The sequence below is a fragment of the Petaurus breviceps genome, unplaced genomic scaffold, assembly GCF_028583685.1.
Source record: "Petaurus breviceps papuanus isolate PSGF00001 unplaced genomic scaffold, PetGlider_PUasm1.0 90760, whole genome shotgun sequence".
Classification (NCBI taxonomy): domain Eukaryota; kingdom Metazoa; phylum Chordata; class Mammalia; order Diprotodontia; family Petauridae; genus Petaurus; species Petaurus breviceps.
This window is the reverse complement of record NW_027187338.1, coordinates 11268290-11289400: the sequence shown is the minus strand read 5'-3', so window position 1 is coordinate 11289400 and position 21111 is coordinate 11268290. Positions and strand designations below refer to the sequence as shown.

The 21111-nt window shown below is 44.1% G+C and overlaps 1 protein-coding gene across 1 annotated transcript in view; it reads left to right on the top strand.

The window, feature by feature from the left end:
- Window positions 1–21111, top strand: part of HIVEP3 (HIVEP zinc finger 3) — a 159345-nt gene that overhangs the window by 126021 nt on the left and 12213 nt on the right. The window contains exon 7 of the mRNA XM_069068153.1: window positions 15027–15202. Coding sequence (XP_068924254.1) covers window positions 15027–15202 — 176 coding nt within the window. The remainder of the gene's footprint in view (window positions 1–15026; window positions 15203–21111) is intronic.

Below are 21111 nucleotides of genomic sequence, written 5' to 3'. Positions count from 1 at the left end.
CTTCCACGTTCCACCCTGTTTCTTAGCTCACAACCCCAGCCCTCAGCCCTTACCCTTTCACACCCTCGTGAGGGCACATTTTGTGCAGCTACCTCTGGGTATAGTTTGTGAAGTGCTTTCCCAAGTGGAAAAATTCCTAATTCTGTCTCTGTCAGAGACTCTCTTCCTCCTGTCTCCAATCCTATGGACCATTCCCACAGGGCCTTACTCTAAGCTCCCTTTGTCATAATTCTTCCCAAGGTGTTGATGGTTCACAATGATTTCTTTCATCCCATCTGCTCTGAGAGGTATTCACATTTTACAGGAGACTTTGAAGAACCAAAAGAATGAGGTTCTATTAGCAATGGACATTTAAGGGGCAAAGAAAGAACTTCAAATTTGGAGTCAGAGGCCCTGGGATGAAATCCTGGTTCTTCTAACTTTCTACCCCTGTGACCTTGAGCAAATCATTTGACTTGCCTGTCTGGGGCCTCAGTTTCTCATCTATAAAACAAAGATGTTGAACTAGAAGGCTTCCAAGGTCTGTTTCAGTTCTAGATCTGTGATTCTTCGATAATAACAATATTAAACAATGATATGCTTTGTCAGTGCTTGCCACACACTTTACATACAAACCCTTTAAGGTAAAGTACTATGTGTTATTATCCTCATTTTACAGATGAGGAAACTGAGGCTTAGAGAAGGGAAATAACTATAGAATGGTTCAGTAGAAAAGTCATGGAATTTTTTGAGGTTTTTTTTAAGTCAATTTTATTTTCAGTTCCAAATTTTCTCTCTCCCTTCACCTCTCCCCCACCCACTGAAAAGGCAAGAATTATGATACCAATGGGTATACGTATGAAGTCATGCAAAATATATTTTCATATTAGCCATGTTCCAAAAAAAAGAGAAAAATATATGCTTTGGTCTGCATTTTGAGTCTTTCAGTTCTCTTTCTGGAGGTGGAAAGCATTTTTCATTATGAGTCCTTTGGAATTGTGGTACATCATTGTTATTGATCAGTTACTAAGTCTTTTGGAGTTGATTATCTTTACAATATGGGCATAGGATTTGGAGTCAGAAAGCCTGGATCTGAATCCCCAATCTGCTGCTTACCATCTACATTACCTTGGGCAAGACACTTCATCTCCCTAAGTCTCAGTTTCCCCATCTGAAAAAGGAAGAGGTTGGTCTTCATGACCTCTGACTAATGTCTCTTCCAGCTTTAAATCTATAAGCCTATGGTCCCTCAGCTAGGTATCAGAGGCATAGCAGAGATATCAAATCTCAGAGGTAGTATATTCATACTGAGGTCTTCCCAGCTACTAATCCAATATGCTTCTAAATACCCACCATGGGCCAGGCACCAGGAGAAGTGCTTGGAATAAAAACAAGGAGAAAAGCGAGAAAAGGGTCCTGCGCCCAGGAGTTCACATTCTTCTGCATCTGCTGTGGAATGGTGGCCCCTGAGGCTCCCTCAGCCTGTGGTTTCCACGTGGACCTACAGAGGCCCTGGCCTTCAATGTGTTTGCCATCAGGTGGCATTTCTAACATCCTGAGTGATCTCAACAAGGGGGGAATGGGGGAAGAGGAAGGCCCAGATGCTCAGGAGGAGCCCCTTTCCTCCTGGCAGCCTCACATCTTTCAGCACACCCCTATCATTGTTCTCCTCTCCCTACAGACTTCCCTTCTCTTTCCTTCCTCTTCCTAGGGCAGCTTTTACCCCAATACTTGGAAGCCAAACAGACAGCCATGCTCTCCCGGCTACCCAGGATGGGAGGATTAATGAGAGCAGCGCAGTACAGAACAGAAGCCCTCTGGGAAAATGAGCCTCCATTCCAAGTGGACTGGTGTCTCTTGAGTCATAGTTTCCAATTGGGCTGTGTAATGAAATCAGAGACTGTTCATAGCAAGAGTTCATAAACTCTGTGTGTGTGTGTGTGTGGTGGCCCCCTTTGGCAGTCTGGTGAAGTGTATTTTAACTTTGTAATTCAAGGAAACACTAAATTTTAGTTACAGGTTAGTGAAAATAAAGATTTTTTTTATTAGCATCCAAGTTCACAAATTCTCTGAATTCTGTCAGTAGATCATGCATCCAAATTAAGAATCCTTGTTCCATGAAATTATACATTTAGAATTGGAAGGAGCCTTAGAGATAAAATCCAAAGCTCCTATTTTGCTTATAAGGAAACTGATTCTCAGAGAGGTTAAAAGACTTGCCCAGGGTCACACAGTCAGCAGGTGTCACACAGGCAGGAGTCAAACTCAAATTTTCCTTCCTCCCAAATCCAGTCTCAATACCATGATGCCTGTTCTCTTCCTGTACTATGAAAAGATGTTTGGCAACAGACATCAGTAATTCTTTTTAAACCACATGTTTGAGTTACTGATTATACAGAATTTCAGAGTTGGAAGGGACTGGGGGGGGGGTCAGGTTTACCTGAAAAAGAATCTCCTTTATATCATTGCAGACAATCAGTCATCCTCCAGTCAGGAGGACTCCACTAGCTTCAAGAAAGCCCCAGCCACTTTTAGAGAGTTTGAATTGTTAAGAAATTTCCTCTTAAATAATAATTAATAATAATAATAATAACATGCATATATAGCACTTACTATGTGCCAGACAGTGTGCTAAGCATTTTACAATTATTATTTCATTTAGTTCTCACAACAACCCTGTGAGACATTATCCCCATTTTACAGATAAGGAAACTTGAGACTAGATCTACCAGAAAAATCACCCTCTTTATACCATACCAGATAAGTTATCATCCTCCAGTGAAGAGGACCCCACGGACTTCCATGAGAGCCTAGACCACTTTTAGAGAGTTTGAATTATTAGGAATTTTTCCCTTAAATAATAATAATAACTAACATTTATGCAGCACTTACTATATGTCAGACACTAAGTACTTTCAGCACCTGAGGACCCTAGAGCTAGGACTGGAAGGAACTCAGCTTTCTAATCTAAACCCTGCATTTTACAGATGGGGAAACTGAAATTTGGGGCAGCTCGATGACTTGCCCAAGGTCACACAAGTAATTAGTAGCCAAAGTAGGTTCCCTGATTCTAGAATCAGGTCTCTTTTCTCTGGTCCATGGCTTATTGAGGCCCTTCCTAAAATGATAAAATGATGATTTTCTATTAAGAGATGATTGGCTCAACAAGTTGGTGAATTGAATGTCAGGTAGAAAACCCAACCACATGAGTATCAGTCCCTGTTCTAGGAGCTAGTGATACAAAAATGAAAAAGGACACAGTTCCTGCCCTCAAGGAGCTTACCCTCTAATCAGTAGATACACTATACACATGCCTGTGTGAGCTACAAAGTAGGGCATGGGGAGACTAGCAAGGTGTCCAGACAGAATGCTCTAGAAAGAGAGGCGGGACGAAGGAGAGGTGTCTATCAGCCACAGAGATTAGGAAGAATTCTCCGTTCAGCTGACCGTGGATAGATTTGTTTGCTGTGTCCCCAAAGGGGAAAACTATTTGAATCAGTGTGAAAATGCCCAATTTCAGACAAATAGAAGATGTACAACCTTTGTCGGAGCATGATTGGTTGTAGAATTCATCTTGCCGAGAGAAAGCAGCTTAGATCTGAAGGAACCAATCTCCTGCCAAATGTAACATTCTTTCCTGTAGCGTCTACTGGAATATCTCTAGGGACAGAAGCATTCAGGACCTCCTGTTGTTGGATAGCTCAGTGTTTCAGAGTCCTGGAAGCAGGAATGTTAGAGTCCTGCTCACACCTGAATAAGAATCCTCTCTAAATAATAATCACCATAGTTATGGGCATTCTGAGCTTTCCAAGGTGTTTTATGTGTCTTTTCTCACTGGAGTCTCACAACAATCCTGGGAGGTGGGTACTTTTTATTATCCCCACTTTATAGATGAGGAAACTGAGGGTCAGAGAGTTAAGTAGTTTGTCTAGGACCACTCAGCTGGTAAGCGTCCATGGCAACATTTAAAACCCATGTTTTTCTGACTCCCAAATCAAGTGTTGTACTCTCTTGCCTGTAACGAGTGAACAATTGTCCTTCACTTGAGCACCTTCAGTGATGAGGAGCTCACTACTTCCCAAGACACTCATTGTACTCTGATTTGGACAGCACTGATTTGGGGGAAGTTTTTTTTTTCCTTAAACTTGGTTGTAATCTACTTCTCTGCATCTTGGACAGCTGGGTAGCACAGTGGATAGAGTGGTGGGCCTGGAGTCAGGAAAATCTGAGTTCAGATCTAGCCTGCGATACTGGCTATAGGCAAGTCACTTAACCTCTGCTTGCCTCAGTTTTCTTATCTGTGAAATGGCGATAATAATAGCACCTCCTTCCCAGGGTTGTTGTGAGGATCTGATGAGATAATAGCTATAAAGCACTTAGCACGTAGTAGGTGCTATATTAATGCTGGCTGTGATTTTTAAAACCTTCCTTTTTAATGTCCATTGCTAACTGAAAAATGACCAGAGCTGAAAGTTGAATAAGTTTAGGAAGGCACCAGTAGAACCAAGGATGTAGCTTGGAGGGATGTGTCAAGATGAATGGCAAGTAATCAACCAGCTCTCCACCTGTGTCATTCACTGTGTGACTTTGAGTAAGTCACTTACCCTCTCTGAGCCTCAGTTTCCTCATCTGTGACAAGGGATTTAGACTATATAATCTCTGAGATCCTGGACCTATGGATACTTCCTGGACATCCGTGATACATCTAGGAAATGAATGGTCCTCCCTTGTTCTAAGCCTGTCTTATCAATAAGATGATATGTGGGAATAGAAAGAACCCTAGACTGAAAGTCAGGGGACCTAGGACCTGCTACTTATTAACTGTACAACCTTGAACAAATCACCTCCTCTCCTGAGCCTCAGTTTCTCGTTCTGTAAAATGCCCTACCTACTTCACAGGGCTACCCTAAGGAAAGAGCTTTGTAAACTATGAAGCTATTATTATCACGAGATACAGAAAAGTATGGGTCATGCCTTAAGGAGATTATAGTCTACTTGGTGAGGCAAGTCACTGGGACTCTAACCCAGGAGTCAGGGCTACTGATATCCCTTCACTGGGGGGCCTTCAAGCACAGGCTGCATTACCACGTGAGTATCTTGTAGACAGAACTCTTTTCAGGTATAGATATGGCTGGTCAGCTGCTCACTGAGCTCCCTCCTTTCCAGCTCAAACAGTGTGAGGTTCTGTGGATCTGTTAGGTAGGAAAGTAACAGATGCTACTGTAGCCCTAAAAAGAGCCCCAACCTCTCCTCCATTCAGAGGCTGCCTGCAGGATGCTGACGAAAACAGAGAGCCCAGGCTTCTGGCATGGGAAGGGGTCCCTAGAAAAATCCTCCTTTAGGAAAAAAATAACTGTACTAGGTTAGATGGTCTCCTAGGTCCTTTCCAGTTATAATCTTGTACTTGTCCAGAGTACAGGGCTTTTTCAACTTTTTCCACTTGGTTATTTTTTTCAGCAGCGTTTGTTGGCATTGCCTGGCCAGAGGGCATGCCCAGTGCAAAGTGTGCATGTTGTATGTTCAGAACCAAGGCTGCAGTGAAGTTGGCAAATGCTACCACAAACACAACAGATTCATTACTTGAATGAGTTTTTCAGAAACCTTTTACTGTTGCCAAATTTTTCTCGACCCACAGTTTAAGAAGCACTAGACTGTAGAATATTGTCATTTCCCACTAATGGGTACAGCTCCATGAGTTTAATTAAATTTTGTTTTAAAAAAGTATTTGCATGTGGTGTCCCTCCCTAGCAGAATGTGAGCTCCTTGAGGTTAGGGACAGCCTCATTTTTGTTTTCCTATCCCCAAAGCTTAGCAGAGCACCTAACACACAGTAGGTGTTTAACAAATGCTTGATGATTGATTTAAAGAACCTATATTTTCGATATGTTGGTGCAAAGCCATCCACATTAAGGGGGAGGCTGTATGTAACAATGAACAAAGAGGGGGATAGGTTTAATAACAATGCAACATGTCTCTTGGCATCTATGTATATGGTTTCTTGGAGGGATAAGTGTATCCCCAGGACTTAGCACAGTACCTGGCAAATAGTGCTTAGTAAATGTTTGGTGATTGACTCAGGTTCTTCTCAAAGCCCTTTGCTCAAAGACAGAAGCTGGTAAACTGAAATTTTATCAATACAACAGAGAAACTAAAATCTTCACATACCATTTTATAAAAACCATTCTCTAGGGGGAAAAAAGTATTTCTACTTTCATTCCACATCACCTCTTAGGGGGGTTAATGAGTCCCATGAGTTTACTATGTGCTGTATGCAAAAATGCATTTTTCTTTGTTTATCCCAAACTTTCCTTTTTTAAGATTCCAGAGCAATATACGAGTTATCACAAAGAGGATCCTGGGTCACATAGGTACTTCTTGTTGGACTAAATGGCCCCTGAGACTCTGTGATTTGGAAAACAACTCATTGTGCTATTCCTATCTATTTCTTTCATGAGTTTATAGATATGAATTATAACCTATCTCCCAGTCTTTATCATTCCAATCTGACCTTTAAAATGTACTTGAACATGGAAGGCCCCTCATGCCAGTGCTCTCGTTGGAGTTGCAAAACCAGGCATATAGATGTGGAGAGACTGGCTTTCAATAACAATTATCAGCTCTGTAACTAGTGGGTAGCAAGCAGAGCTTTGCTCCAGGGCACTAAAATTTCAAGTAAATAGTAGATGGAAATTTAAATATTTTTTTAAAAATTATTTTAAAAAATTGTACAATTTAAAAAAAAATTCATTATGTTTATGATACATGCACTCCTTCAGCATAGTAGAAATGACTGAACTTAGCACCTCGTTAACAAGAATAATTAGTTAAAATAGCAAGCTACCAGATGGCATACATTGTTAATAGCACTCACTTATGAGTCACTAGAGTAATTCCTGCTCTGCCTCAACTGAATTTGTCTTTATTATTTATTGTATTATTTTCACATCCCGAATACTAAAGTTGATTTGAGGAAGTATTTCAATTCCCTGCCCCCGGTGCCAAAATTGATAGCTACAGGTCAGATGATAATAGACCCCCCATCTATAGATTTATGAAACTCTTTGCCTGTGAACTAGGAATGCAAATATAAATATCCCCATTTTATAGATGTGGAAGCTGAGGGTCAGAGAAACACGTCCAAGGTGACATCAATAATAAGTGTCAGACCTGGCATTTAATCCCAAATCCAATGCTTGTTTCCAAAGCTGGGCACTATATCTAAAAGGCCAGATAGTGGGAAAGATACTAAGGACCCAGAGAAGGGAGAAATTTCTTAGGAATGAAGGGGCCTAAAAAGGCCTCAGAAAGTATAGGACTAAAGATGGGTCATTGTGTGGCCGCAATCATTGACCGTCCAATTTTGGGGGTGAAGAATCCTCAGATTATAGTCATCAGGTATCAATTTCATGGTGCCCTGCCCCATGCAGACCATATCTGGAGATCTGGAGTACTGGGATGGAATCCCTCGTCAATATTCCTAACAAGAGGTCATCCAGCCTCTTCTGAGGACCTCCAGTGACAGGGAGCTCACTACCTCCTGAAAGAACTGATTATTAGAGAGTTTTCCCGTACATTGCCCGGAAACCTACCTCTTAGCAACTTCCACACTTTGACCCTGGTTCTGCCTCTGGGACCAAAGACAACAGGCATGATCCCACTTCCTTCCCCATGACTGCCCTTCAGATACTTGAAGATGTCCGCCATATCCTTTCCTGCAGTCTTCTTTTCTCCTGTTCCATAGGCCATGGCACGGTGTCCAGTCCCTTCCCCATCCAGATTGCCTTCCTCTAGGCCGGTTCCAGTTTGTCAATGTCATCCTCAACCCGTGGGGCCCTAGATGCGGTCTGACCAGGACTGAAAACGGCAGGATCATTATACTCTTCCTCTGTACTTCTTAAAATGTGTCCTAAGCTTGCATCAGCTTTCTTGGCTTCCACATGATATTCATTCATATTGAGTCTGCAGTCCACTAAACCTGCCAGATCTTTTTCACTAAGATTTCTGTTTAATCTCATCTCTCCCATCTTGTATACCGTATGTACGATCACTAGCAGCTAGGTGGTACAATGACAGATTCCTGGACCTGGAGTTCAGAAGATTTGAATTCAAATCCAGCCTCAGACCCTTACCGGCTACGTGACTCAGGGCAAGTCACAATTTCTCTCAGTCTAATTTCTCTTATCTGTAAAATGGCCACAATCATAGCACCTGCCTCCTAGAGTTATTGTTAGGATCGAATGAAATAATATTTATAAAAGTAATTTGTAAACCTTATAGCACCATATAAATGCTAACTCTAATTAACCATCCAAATTTTTTTACATTGGGCTTGTCATCCCAGCCTATTCAAAAATCTAGCCTGAACCATCTAGTGAGTTAGACATCCATTCCCTTCTATCTTTATGGTATCTGCAGACAATTTAACAAATGAGCCCAGGTGGGTACACTTTCCTCTAAGTCATTGATGAAAAAAAAATGTTAACAGAAAGATTCCTGGGGTACTCCACTGGAGACTTTATTCTGGGCTGACATAGACCCATTAATTGCCACTTCTTGGGACCAACCATTTAACTAATTTCAGATATGCTTAGCTCTACTTACCTATCCCTCTCACTTCTTGCCAGTGTCTAAGGTTTGTCTGATTCATACCACCCTCAGGAACAAATGTCTGCCCTTTCCCCAGAGACCTGGTTGGTAAGGCAGGCTGGAGTCAGGAGGACTTAGGATAAATTCCACCTCCAACTAACCACCTGTTTGATGTTGAGCCAATCACTTAACCTATATGGGCCTCTACTCTAAAATAAGAGGACTGGACTAGAGGGCCCACAAGCCTCGAGATCTCTGCTCCTATGTTTGGCTTCCAGTCATTCCAAAAAAACAAACAAAAAAAGTCATCGAGACAGTCCAAAAAGGCCAGCTGGTAACTGCACCAGAAATCCAGAAGGCACCAAAGCTTTAATAACTCTATCTGTGCCCAGGGAGTCGTTAACACAGGCCTAGACTAGACACATCAGCTGTTGTCTGCCTCAAAATACACTTTGGCAATGGCCCTTCCCGGGTCTTTGCTCTTAGCAGAGAGCTGTGTTATAAGGGAAAGGTCTTTGCAGTTCAAAGAAAGGGATTTGAAAGCTTAGCTAAGCTACTAAAAGACCCAGTGGATAGAGAGCCAGGCCTTGAAGACAGGAAGAGCCACCTCTTACATATTTATCTGGGTAACCTCTCACTGCCCCAGACAACTCTAGAAAATTATAAGGTATAGAAAAGGTACCAACCCACACTGGTAGGAGTTCTCTCACCATGGAGCTACCTGCACTGGGGAAATCACAGGCCTGGTCCCTATTCACTCTGCCACTTGCTGGCTATGAGATCCTAGACAGAACAAAATGCTGGAATATATGGTCAATAGAATATGGACAATGAGTCAGGAAATCTGGTTCCAGATCCCTCTTCCAACACTTAGCTAGCTGTGTGATCATGGGAAAGGAAGTTCACTGAGTGATTTCTTCATCTGCAAATAAGAATGGTTATACTGGTGCTACCTTGAAGGGATGTTAGGGGGAAAGTACATTTCTTATACATTTTAGCGCTGTTCAGTAAGTATAACGTGGTACTTATAGAAATGTGAGTGGGCGTTATCCTCATTGTGTGAGTTCCAGGAGCATCAGGGAGTGCAGCCCAGCTAAGAAGTCTTCTGTGGTAGGGAGCATTTCCTACGTTGTAACTGTCCATCCACCATGTTTGAAACCAGGATCTGAGTTGGGTTCTGGGTTGGTATTGTCAAATAGGACAGTAGCAATTCTGTCTTGGGGCAGCTAGATGGCACAGTGAATAGAGTTCTGGGTCTGGAGTCAGGAAGACTCATCTTCCCGAGTTCAAACCAGGTCTCAGATACTCATTAGCTGTGTGACCATGGACAAGTCATTTGCCTCAGTTTCCTCATCTGTAAAATGAGCTGGAGAAGGAAATGGCAAGCCACTCCAATATCTTGGCCAAGAAAACTGTAAATGGGGTCATGAAGAATCAGACATAAGTGAAATAACTGAACAACAAACTACCTGACCCCACTGGTCAGCTTTGGTGGTATATGCCCATCCCTGCCTGCTTGAAGGTTAGCATTTACACCAACAAAAATATTCCGTGGAAGCCCCATGTGGGCAGATGCTGGAGTGGTGTTGTGTCATGTTAAGATCACTGGACCCAGAGTCAGAAGACTTGGGTGTTAGTCTTGGCTCTGATATTTACTAGCTGTGTAACCCTTGGCAGGTCAGCTCAGCCTTCTGGGTCTTCATTTCTTCATCTATAAAATAGACATTTAAAAAAAAAGCCTAAGGGGTGGCCAGGTGGCTCAGCGAGTAAGAGCACCGGTTCCAGTGTTGGGACGACCTGGAGATCGAATCCCGGGCTCAGACACTCAGCACCACACCCAGAAATAACTGGCCGTGTAACCTTGAGCAAGTTACTTAACCCCAATTGCTTAAAAAAATAAAATAACAAAATAAAAAAAAATTTAAAAAAAAGCCTACTTGCATTATTGACCTCAGCTTCTCATTACTGGCCTGGATTTATTCTCACTGGTCAACAATGACCTTCCCCTAGAAAATTCATGTCTTGTTTTGTTTTGCAATTTTCATTTATCACATGATGTTGTGTGTTGAGTTCTGTATCCGATCTGCCACTTATCTGTAAGGCCATGAAAGCAGGAGCTACATCTTATTGATCCTCTGTATCCCCCTGGAGCCTACCAACGTTTTCTGGGTCTACAGCAGGTTCTTGTGGAATAGTGAGTGAGTGAGTGAGTAAATGAATTGATGGATGGATGGATGGAAGGATGGATGGATGGATGGATGGAAGGATGGTGCTTTTCTTTTTTTCTATAAGCCAAAACAATTAAGATCTGAAACAAAGTAAATTATAAGGAGGGAAATTCAGTGTTAAAAGCCTTCTTGGCACCCATACATAAGACTTAATTCTTCTTCAGTTCCTTTGATTTCAAACTTTACAAAAAGACACAGACACTTGAGGACTCCCTGCTTCACTGGTAAATGCTTAGCCTCTAAGACTCTATTTTCTGAGACTCTTGGGAGCAGACTGGATAACAGATGAAACTGCTTGATGAGTGGTACTTTGGAAACATTTCTAAGCGTTGCCATTTCTCCCATCTCAGTTGACCCTCTCAACTTTGTGAGGTAGGTAGGAGTTGGATCCATTATCTGTGCTTTGAAGACTGGGAAAGGCAGGGAGAAGTGAAATGTCCATGGTCACACTCAGAGCCAGAGCTAGGACGCTGAACCCCAGGTGCTATCCAGATAGATCAATTATTATCAAGAGAGTTCCATCAATCAATGATTATTTGTTACAAATCTCTTGAGTGACCTGCCCTCAGAAAGTTTACTATCAAATAAAAGAAACAAAAATCCCAACAATTTGAGGACATTAAGAGAGAAGATAAAATTAAAGACTTGGTCATAAAGCCCAAATCAAGTGTTGGAGGAGCTCAGAAAGAAGATGATAAATCTTTGCTTTTTTTTTTTTTGGAGGGGGGAAGGCAAGACGGTTGGAGTTAAGTGACTTGCCCAAGGTCATACAGCTAGTAAGTGTTAGTGTCTGAGGCCAGATTCAAACTCAGGTCTTCCTGACTCCAGGGCTGGTGCTCTATTCACTGTGCCACCTAGCTGCCCCAAGGGATGATAAATCTTTAATGAAAGTTATTAGGACCTTAAAGAGGATTCAGTAGAAGATAGGCGAATCTTTCTGTGGATTTTAAGCTTAGGATCAAATCTATCCTTATCTCCCACAGAGCAGTTTATTCATATCTACCATCTTGGGGGAACGCTAAACAAAAGAGTAAGGATTTGATCATCTTGTCCTATTAGCAAAAGCTTCCTGGATACTCAAGGCACCCACTATTGATGAGATGTCATTGTGGCTCTTTCCACAGTATCTTTTACCTCATATACTACCCTAATTGCTTTGCCAACATGGACCCTTAAAACTGACAGACAGCTGGAAACCACTATTCCTATCATTTTATCAACCAGGAAACCGAAGGATAGACAGCAGCTTCCTGCCTCAAAGACCATTATCATCATCCCAGGGCTACATTCTTCCATCTATATATTGATAAAAATCACTTAGGCTACTTAACCATTGAGAATAATCCGGAGGAGATGGAGCCAAAATGAAATAGGAGAAACAAAGCACAGGTTAGAAATGAACTTTATTGTACTTAAGTGACAAAGTATACTTTTTTGTACTTAGAAGTTATTTTCCCTTTTATCACATGGTTTTAAAAGTAAATTTGACTTGCTTCTGTTGTTTTGACTTATATGGTTATTCATTTTTCAAGATACTGGTAACACTTGGGGGTGAATATCCAAGATGCTGCAGCTAGCATGGACAGGTTAGGAGAGCTGATTGTTTAATTTTCAGTGCTAACATCTACATCTCAGGAAGTGGCAAATCATACAAACTTAGGCTTGATTTACCATTTTTGATGATTTCTAAACTTAAAAACTGATAGGAAAAATGTTAATATTATAGACATTAACTTATAAGTATGTCTCTTTTTCTTAAGTGCTAGTTGTTAAACATTTACCAGCACACCCCTGTTTTGGTTGAAAAACTAATAGAAACATGGCTTAAGAAAGTCTCACTGCTTTGTTTACACTAACCCAAAAAAGCCCTGCTAATCTCCTGATGGCAGCTACCAGAGACATCATGAATCACTGTCTGACAGAGCATCATTCTCAGAGCACATACCTTCCGACATCATGGAATTATCGCACATGGGACATTGTGTGCCATACCTTAGGGCAGAGAGAAATGAAGATAATGTAAGACTCAGTAGGAAAGCTGCTATGACCATTGTCTGGAGCCAGAGAGCCTGAAGAATATTTGATCAGCAAAGCCATTGTGACAATGTTCTAACAGAGCCTCACGGGACTGACACTTTTTCTTTTCAGCATGAAAACAGAAATATGTGGTAATGCCAGGAAGTCCTCTTTTCATTCCCACAGAGGCATGGCAAATGGCCCAGAGGTTCTAGAATGGCCTGAAAAACTGATGGCCATTTTACACTGTCGCTCTTGCCATCTGGGGACCTCTTAAGGCATTTAAAAGAGACCTTGGTCAATTCTTGGAAGAACACCATGACATTTGCTGACTACGAATTTCTCTGAGCCTCGGTTTTCTCATCTGTCTTATGGGAGTGTCTGATCTTCTGCTACCTTCCTCATGAGAGTGTTGTGGCAAAATCACTTTTGTGACTCTTAAAATGAAAGCCACCATCATCACCACTTGTTAACCATCATAAAATAGATCTTTGGAATCAAAAGATCTGGATTTGAATCCTAGCCCTACCAAACATTTGCTGTGTGATCTTTGTCAGATCACTTTTCCCTTTTAGTGCCTATGTGTCCTCCTCTATAAAATGAGAAAATTGGACTAGATTAGACCTTCTCTAAGGTCTCTTCCATCATAGTCAGCCTCACAAGTAAAAGATGGGTGAAACATAGCTAGATCACAAGTAGTCATCTGAAAAAGATCTAGAGAACTGGGAGCATAAAGCTAATCAGTATGCACTTATTAAGCGCCAACTGTGTACTGGACACTGTATTAGGAACAAATAATGAAACAATCCATACTCTGAAGGAATTTACGTTCTATTGGAAGAGACAACATGTGCATGTTTAAGAACATATAGAATGAACACAAGGGAAATAGGGAGGAAATGTTCTCAAATTGAGGGGCAGGGGGATCTGGTGCTTGAGCGGTTTCTTGAAATCTGTTTATGAGACAGAGGTGAATCTGTATAAAGTGACATGGGGAGGAAGTGAATATGATCTCTTAGGCTACATTTAAAAGTGTCATGTGCATGAAGGAGAGAGTCCTGCTATATTCAGTCCTGGTCAGAGCATGGCACAGCAAGAAATGTCCTTGATTTGGAGCCCCAGGTTTGAATTCCACCTCTGCTACTTAGTCCCTTGCTGACAAGCTACCTGACTTTTGCTGTCCTCAGTTTCCTTATCTATGAAAGGAAGGGGGAGGACAAGGTGGTCTCTGAAGCCCCTCCCAGCTCGAAATCTAAGGTCTATTCCTCTAACATCTCTTTCATCCTGTGGGCGGTTTCCTGCGGAGACATCAACATTTAGGGGGAAAGTGTAACGGTTGCGTGGAATGCCAGAAAATGTGAATGAATGATGCAGAATTTGGGAAGGTTGTAAATATAAATTAGAAGCCTCAAGTATTCATGCTCAAGTTATTTGAAATGTAAATCATTTAGATCCTTTGAAGATGAAACAAATCTAATCTATTGCGTGCCTTTCTGGGAGTCATGTCTTGGGCAGGACTTTGATAAGATGAAGAAGAGCCTGAATGAGGACTTTGTGATTGAGAGTGTGCAATAAATGGTACAGTTGAAAGAAGAGAAGATGGGGGGAGGAGGGGGGAGTAGATGGCTGTCCTTCGAGTATTTGAAGAGCCGGCCGTCGCATTGGAAGAGGGATCAGACTTGATCTGCTTGGCCCCATAGTTCAGACCTAGACTCGGGGAGAACATGGCTCAGGAACCTAGCTCTCGGAGTGAAAGTTCCTCCTGGGAGCCCAGGAGAGGTAGGTGACTTGTAGGGAAGAGGAGGAGGAGGAGGAATGGCAATGAACACCGTTCTTCATCACCGAAGGCCAGGTTTTCCTCACCTGCTTCCTCTGGGTCAGGCAGAGACATGCTCCATCCTGCCCTCCTTCTGGTAGGTGTGGAGTTGCCCCTGCTACTCCCAGAGCTCTGAGGCAGAGGTCCGGCTAGCAGGGATGACCCTGTTTCCCAAAAGGGCCAAGTGTTAATGCCCCCAGAGCGTCTGGCTTCTCTGCTGTGTTTTGTGTCTGCCTCAGCTCTCCATGTCCTCCCGTGGTCATGCATCTTTGCCTTTGGGTGTCCCTAACCTGCTGAACCAATCCAGGGGTCCACATCTTCCCAGGTGGGGGAATCTTCCTCTTCTCCTCCTTCTTCTTCTTCCTTTTATTTTTTTTTATCATGACACCTGTTGCTCATAGGTACAAATCAAATGAAGAATATGTGTATGTGAGAGGCCGCGGACGAGGGAAATATGTTTGTGAGGAATGTGGAATTCGCTGCAGGAAACCAAGCATGCTGAAGAAACACATTCGCACGCACACTGACGTCAGGCCCTATGTCTGCAAGCATTGTCACTTTGCTTTTAAAACCAAAGGTAAGAGATGGGGAGCTCCCGCTCCCTTCCTGTGTCCAGGCCGTTCCTGCCAGTGAGCAACCCCTGGCCTCGCGGGACCAGCCAGGCTCCCTTCTCCCAGAGCCCTCACACTGTTGAGCATCAGCTCTGGGGGCCCTAGGGAGCAGGCACCAAGCAGGAGCGCCCCTTTGGCTCTCCAGCCACATTCCAGGAGGGGGCTTCCAACCACAATCAGGGAAGAAGGAAAAAGCAGGCAGAAGGGCTCCCTATTCCCAGAAACCAGACCCTGGTCCATTCATTCCATCCTCTCAGGTTGGAACCCATCCTGGCGAATGTGCTCCCTGACTGCCATTGTTCTCTTGGAAATGGCCTCAGCTTTCTCCTCATTATTCCTTTCCTTTGGCATAGCTCTGTACTCCTTTCCCCAGTGAGCTGATCAAACCTGGCATCCATACTCAGTCACAGAAGTCTTACTGGTTTTGGAAGTCCATTCTGCTCAGATCCACAAAACTCACACATGACCACTGCTCATGGCAAGCAAAGTTTGCCCCCACCCTCACCCACTGCCATAATCCATCCACCTCATCCCAAACTCACCTTTTCTCTCTCCCGTCTCCCCAGCACAGAAATGCCCATGGCTCCTCTCCCTCTTCTCAATACCCCATTTCTGTCCTTCACATGTGCAGTTTCATCCTCCCCATTGCCAGCCACAATTCACTTCCTTGGCTGGCAAAATGTATTTGGGCCAGGGTGGAGAGGAGACCAGAGGAAGAGACAGGAAGTGGGACAGTGAGGTCCAGCATTCTAACCAGCATCTAGGTCTGTCGGGGCAAAGAGAAGAAGGCCTGGCATTGGCAGAGGAGGGCTCTGGGCTCTCCTGCTGATGGCAGCACCAGATGACTAAGGGCCCGGGGCTTAAGAATGAGAGCTGGATGAGGACTGAGCAGGACACAGGATCCTGCCCAGCAGGTCAGTTTTATTCACGTCTACGTGGCTGACAATGCTGCTGCTGCCTTTACGTGGTATATTGCAAGGTAGGGTGGTGCAATGGAAGTAGCCATGGCCTTGGGTTCACAAGGTTTGTGCTCTACCATCCACCAGCTGTCTGCCCTTGAGACACGCCTCTCTGGGCCACAACCTGCTCATTTGTAAATGGAGGGACCTGCACCAGGGCCCTTCTAACCTTACTACTCTGCACATAATCAAGAAAGAAAGAATAAGCTTGGATTCAGCCCAGAGAGGGCTTTTTTCTTCTCAAGTTAGGCAGCATTGGGCAGAGCTCTGGACTTGGAGTCAGAACAGACCCATGTTCAAATTCTACCTCTGACACTTAGTAGTTATGTGACTTTGAGCAAATCACTGAACCTTTCTCAGTTTCCTCATTCATCAAGTGGGAGTAATCAGGACACCTTGTAGTACTTAGTTCACTTTATAGCTGGGGGAACAGGGAGTCAAATGAAATAATGTATTCAAACACTCCGAAGGAGGCCCTTACCACTTCACCAAACTTCCAGGAGGCCGTGGAAGGTGGAGAGGAGGAGGAGAGAGGTAGGAAGCTGCCTTGCACTCAGGATCAGCCACCCAGCCCAATAAGGAGCCTTTCAGTCTCTGAGATTTGTCATGAAGAAGTTTCTATCATATTGCTGACTGGCTGGCTTCTCCTTGTTAGACAAACAGCTCCCTGAAACTGAAAAAGATGATGGCTGCTTTGTGGTTCCCACCATCGCTTTAGCCTGTCCAGTGCCATTTCTTGGCTATCTTTCTTTTCTCTACATTTCTGTTTACAGTTTCTGGGATATTTTCATCTTCTCTGATTTCCTTCAACTTTTTAGGATTCCCTTGACTTCCTGTGGCCTCCTTTTGTTCTCCTCGGTTCTCTAGCTTGCACTTGGCATCAGCCTGGGTTTCCTAAGGCTTTTTTTTTTGTAGATGGATGTGGGACCTCTTTTCCCACATTCTTCTTAAGCAGAGTCATGTCAGCAGAACTTTTTTTCCCTTGGATGCAATGAATCTGGCTTTCACACCAATAACCCATTGTCTTCCCTGGGCCATTGACCAGCCAGGGGAAGGGACTTGTTCAAAATCTTCCAACTGCTGCTGTTGTCCAGCCTCTGCAACATCACACCACCCCCCTGGAAATATTCTCTTCCCCCTTGTCTCTCTGAGAGAGAGAGGGCCAGAAGCAGTGAGTTCTGCTTTTGGTGGACCCCAGTGATTGGGGCGGCCTTCTCTCCAAGGCTCTGCTCACAAGCACCACTGGCCTTCCTGGTGGATTGGAATGGACAAGTCATCATTCCCATTCCTTTACACTAAAAACCCCTTTCTGGCTGAGCCTTGGCCCAGCTTCCAAGCTGACCACAGATCATGAGGATCTGTGGGCTTTCTCCCTTCCCAGAACTTCATCTGAGAAATCGTCTCCAGTGGAGCCAAAACTATGTCAATTCTGCCTGGTGGAGCTTCAGACCAGCCTCCCCAAATCAAATACAGGAGGTGCCTCCCACCCCTCATTTTTGTATACCTTTCTACTTCGGAGGTACTATACCATTCCTACTATCTTCTTCCCCTTTCCCTTATGATGTGTTTTTAGAGAGGGGATGCTATTAGCTAATTAGATAAAGTATTAGCTTATAATATTCCCTTTCTCCCCCCAAGTGGAGGTTAAATTTAACAGGGGACTCTGGAAGATTGAAATGCTTTTGAGATTCTAAAGGAACAAATCTAGAATGGTGGAATTTCAGGCACTGTGACAGCTAGTGTCAGAAAGGGAATCCCTCGGATCGGACCCCACAGATAACTGATGACTATGGCTAGGACCAGCCCTGGTTGGGGAGGACAACATCCACACATTGAAGTCATGGCTCTACCTACATCAAGCTCCCTGTTCTTCTCTGGGAAGACTGGCATGCTTTTGCGAGTCTCCACCAAGGACATGGAGTTCAAGTGCTTCCCCAGTACTGAACTGGCACCCATCAAGTCTTCTGCCCTCAGACAGCATGGCCCACACATCTCTATTACCCCTTCTTCCTGGGATCAATGAAATTCCATTAAACAATCATTTATTAAACCCCTGTGGTTTGTCAGTCCTGGGGGAAACAAAAATGGGTGGAAAAGGGGGACGATGTGGGAAAAAGAGTCCCTGACCTCAAGAAGCTTATATTCTCCTGGAAGATCTTGCATTCTACTAGCTGTCTGTCTTTGCTTGTTGGTCTGCTTCTCTCCCCTGTCTGCCTGTCTGTCTGTCTGCTTTCCTGTCTTGGTCTCTACGTTCAGATGAGTGAGATTGACTTAGCTTCTCCGAAAGCCAACTGAAGAGTTCTTGGCACAGAATTACAAGGTCAATGGCAATGGCCTTAAGGAGGGCAGAGCACTGGGGGCTTGATTCCTCAGTCAGGCGTTGGGTCGAGCGGGAAAGGGTCACTCCTGTGCAGAATCTTGAGGCTGGTGGTTAGCCCTCTGGTTTCTGATCCACAGGTACCATGCTACAGTTGACCATGGACTTCTTCCTGAGTCTAGGAAGGTCCTGCTTTGGGGCTGGTAGGCAGGTCTTCGAGGCTGAGCAACACAGACTTTACTAGCCACTGTACTTGAGTCGAGAGTGGTCTCTTTTCCAGACCCAAAATCCAGACACCCCATCCTTCCTCCATTTTCTTGACTTCTACCTCCAGCCTTGTAATTGCGTTCTGGGACAACCACAAAAGACCCAGGTCACTGAAATCTCTCTTCCCTGAAAATTAGAGCCTATCTCCCTGCCAAGAAAGGAGTAGCTAAAAACCATAACTGTGCTTCTCAACCAAAGGGCTACAAGCCCAATGGAGCCCACTCCTGGAGGATGATGAAGGGAAGAGAGGAAGGGGAAACTGAGGCTATAATTCATCTGACCTACTTCCTCCACCTTTCCCAGGTGCCTACTCTCATTGATCAATCCCTATCTAACCCTAACTACCTTTCTTTAACAATTTAATCACCAGACTCCTGAGTATGAGTGACAGAAAATGACACCAGGGCTTATTAAGAGAACTTGGTACCACCTAATATGCCTGAGTGAGGACTGGATTATTATTATTATTGCTGGATATTAGCAGTGGAAGCAAGAGTACTGACTTGGGACTCAGGAGCCCCAGAATTTTAGTCTTGCTTCTGCCCCTCTGCTAGCAGTATGACCTTGGGCAAATTACTTCCCTTTCCTGGGCCTCAGTTTCCCCTTCTGTCAAATGAAGGAGTCTGATTAGATGGTCTCTAAGGTCCTTTCCAACTCTGGTAGCCTACAAATCTGTGAATCTCAAAATTGACATTTGTGCCTCTCTTGCTTCCTCCTCCAAATTCTGGTGCTCCTGATAGGTCAATCATTCACTTAACCCAGCCCAGCTCCACTGTCCTTCCTGTCTGACTGGAGGCCAGGCTGGAAGGGAGCTGAGGAAGTACTTGGTGTGGCTTTGCTCCAATAGTAGTGAATTCAGAATAAAAAGTTCTGGGTTAAATCTCAGCTCTTCCATTCTCTAGCTACATGACCTTGGACAATCCCGTTCCTCCTTCCCAGACCTTGGTTTTCTTCCCTGTGAAATGAAGAAGCTGGGCTAGAAGATCTCTAAGGCCTCCTGTGTCTGTAATGGTGTTGTTGAGCCCACTCACTCCCACCCACTCCCAAGCTGCGCTCTTGTTGATGCTTCCCAGCTTTCTAACTGGGGTAACCACTTGCCCTCTTGAGCTGTCCCATGAAGGAAGAGTCCTAGAAATGGAAAAGGACTGGGAAGCAAAGAGGTCCCAAAGTGTCCCCTTGTTCTCAGAGGCAGCCATGGTCCCGTGGACCTCCAGGTCTCCTACCACACAACCAGGATGTCAGGGGCAGTACCCAAAGCTTGGTGATGGGCATCAGGGCAGATTTGGAATGAGTTTACTCTTCATAGTCATAAGACTGTTTTTGCCCAATCAGGTGCCATGATAACTGGCCATGGGATCCAAGTAGCTAGCCAAGGAACAAGACCACAGATGATAGGTAGAAAAGAGCCCTGAATCTGGAGCCACAGGCCCTGGGCTCAGACCCTTGCCTTCCTAATTATCACTGACACCTGCCTGGTCCCTTGTTTTTGGGCTTCACTGGTATCATAAGGGTCTCAGACTCAATGATCACTAATTTCATTTCCTGCTCAGAATCCTATATGTTATGGGAGCTGAGGAGCAAGAGAGGTCATTGAGGTCTAAGATGATGAGAGAAGATTTCCCAGAGGATCTGGGATTTCTGCTGGACCTTGAAACATCAGAAGAATGTAGATAAACAGTGATCTAGGGAGGGCATCCCAGGCAGGGGGAAAGTGTGTCCAAAAGCATGGAGGTGGGACTATGCCAGGCATATTGTGAGAGATGATAAGGAAGAAAGTTTGAAAATGCAAATAAAGAGGAAAGTGGGGAGAGAAGATATAGGGGAGGAAAACCAAAAATTTATTTTTCTGTAAGTTCCCCCAAAGACAAAAGGGTGCAGATCAAACTTATTTTCTGGGGAAAAAAATGCCAGTGTTCTTGTTACTGAGGAAGAGTGTGGCCATTTTGAAATCATTCTCTGGCCTGGCATTCCTGGAAAGAGAGGAGCATCTCTTCCTTCACCATCGGCACCATTTTCCAATCATTCCTTCCTTTCCCTACTACACCCTAGCATTCTACCTCCATTAGTCTGCCCTCCTGGGTCTGCCCCCTCTCTCTCCCTATCCCTCTCCTGGAGACACCTAGTCTCAATGTGCTTGGTGCAGCCAGTTCCATACCAAGGGCGGTGGCCAACTTTTCCTCTTTCTTCCTAACGCAAGAGTCCCCTCCAACATGATGGGAGAGTCCTTTTGAAGTTCCTACTGGGCTCAGTCCAAAAAGCCTGGTTCCTAGCTACCCCAGATAGGGATTTGTTTGATTCAATTCAGCTCAACAAACACTGATTAAGAGACTTC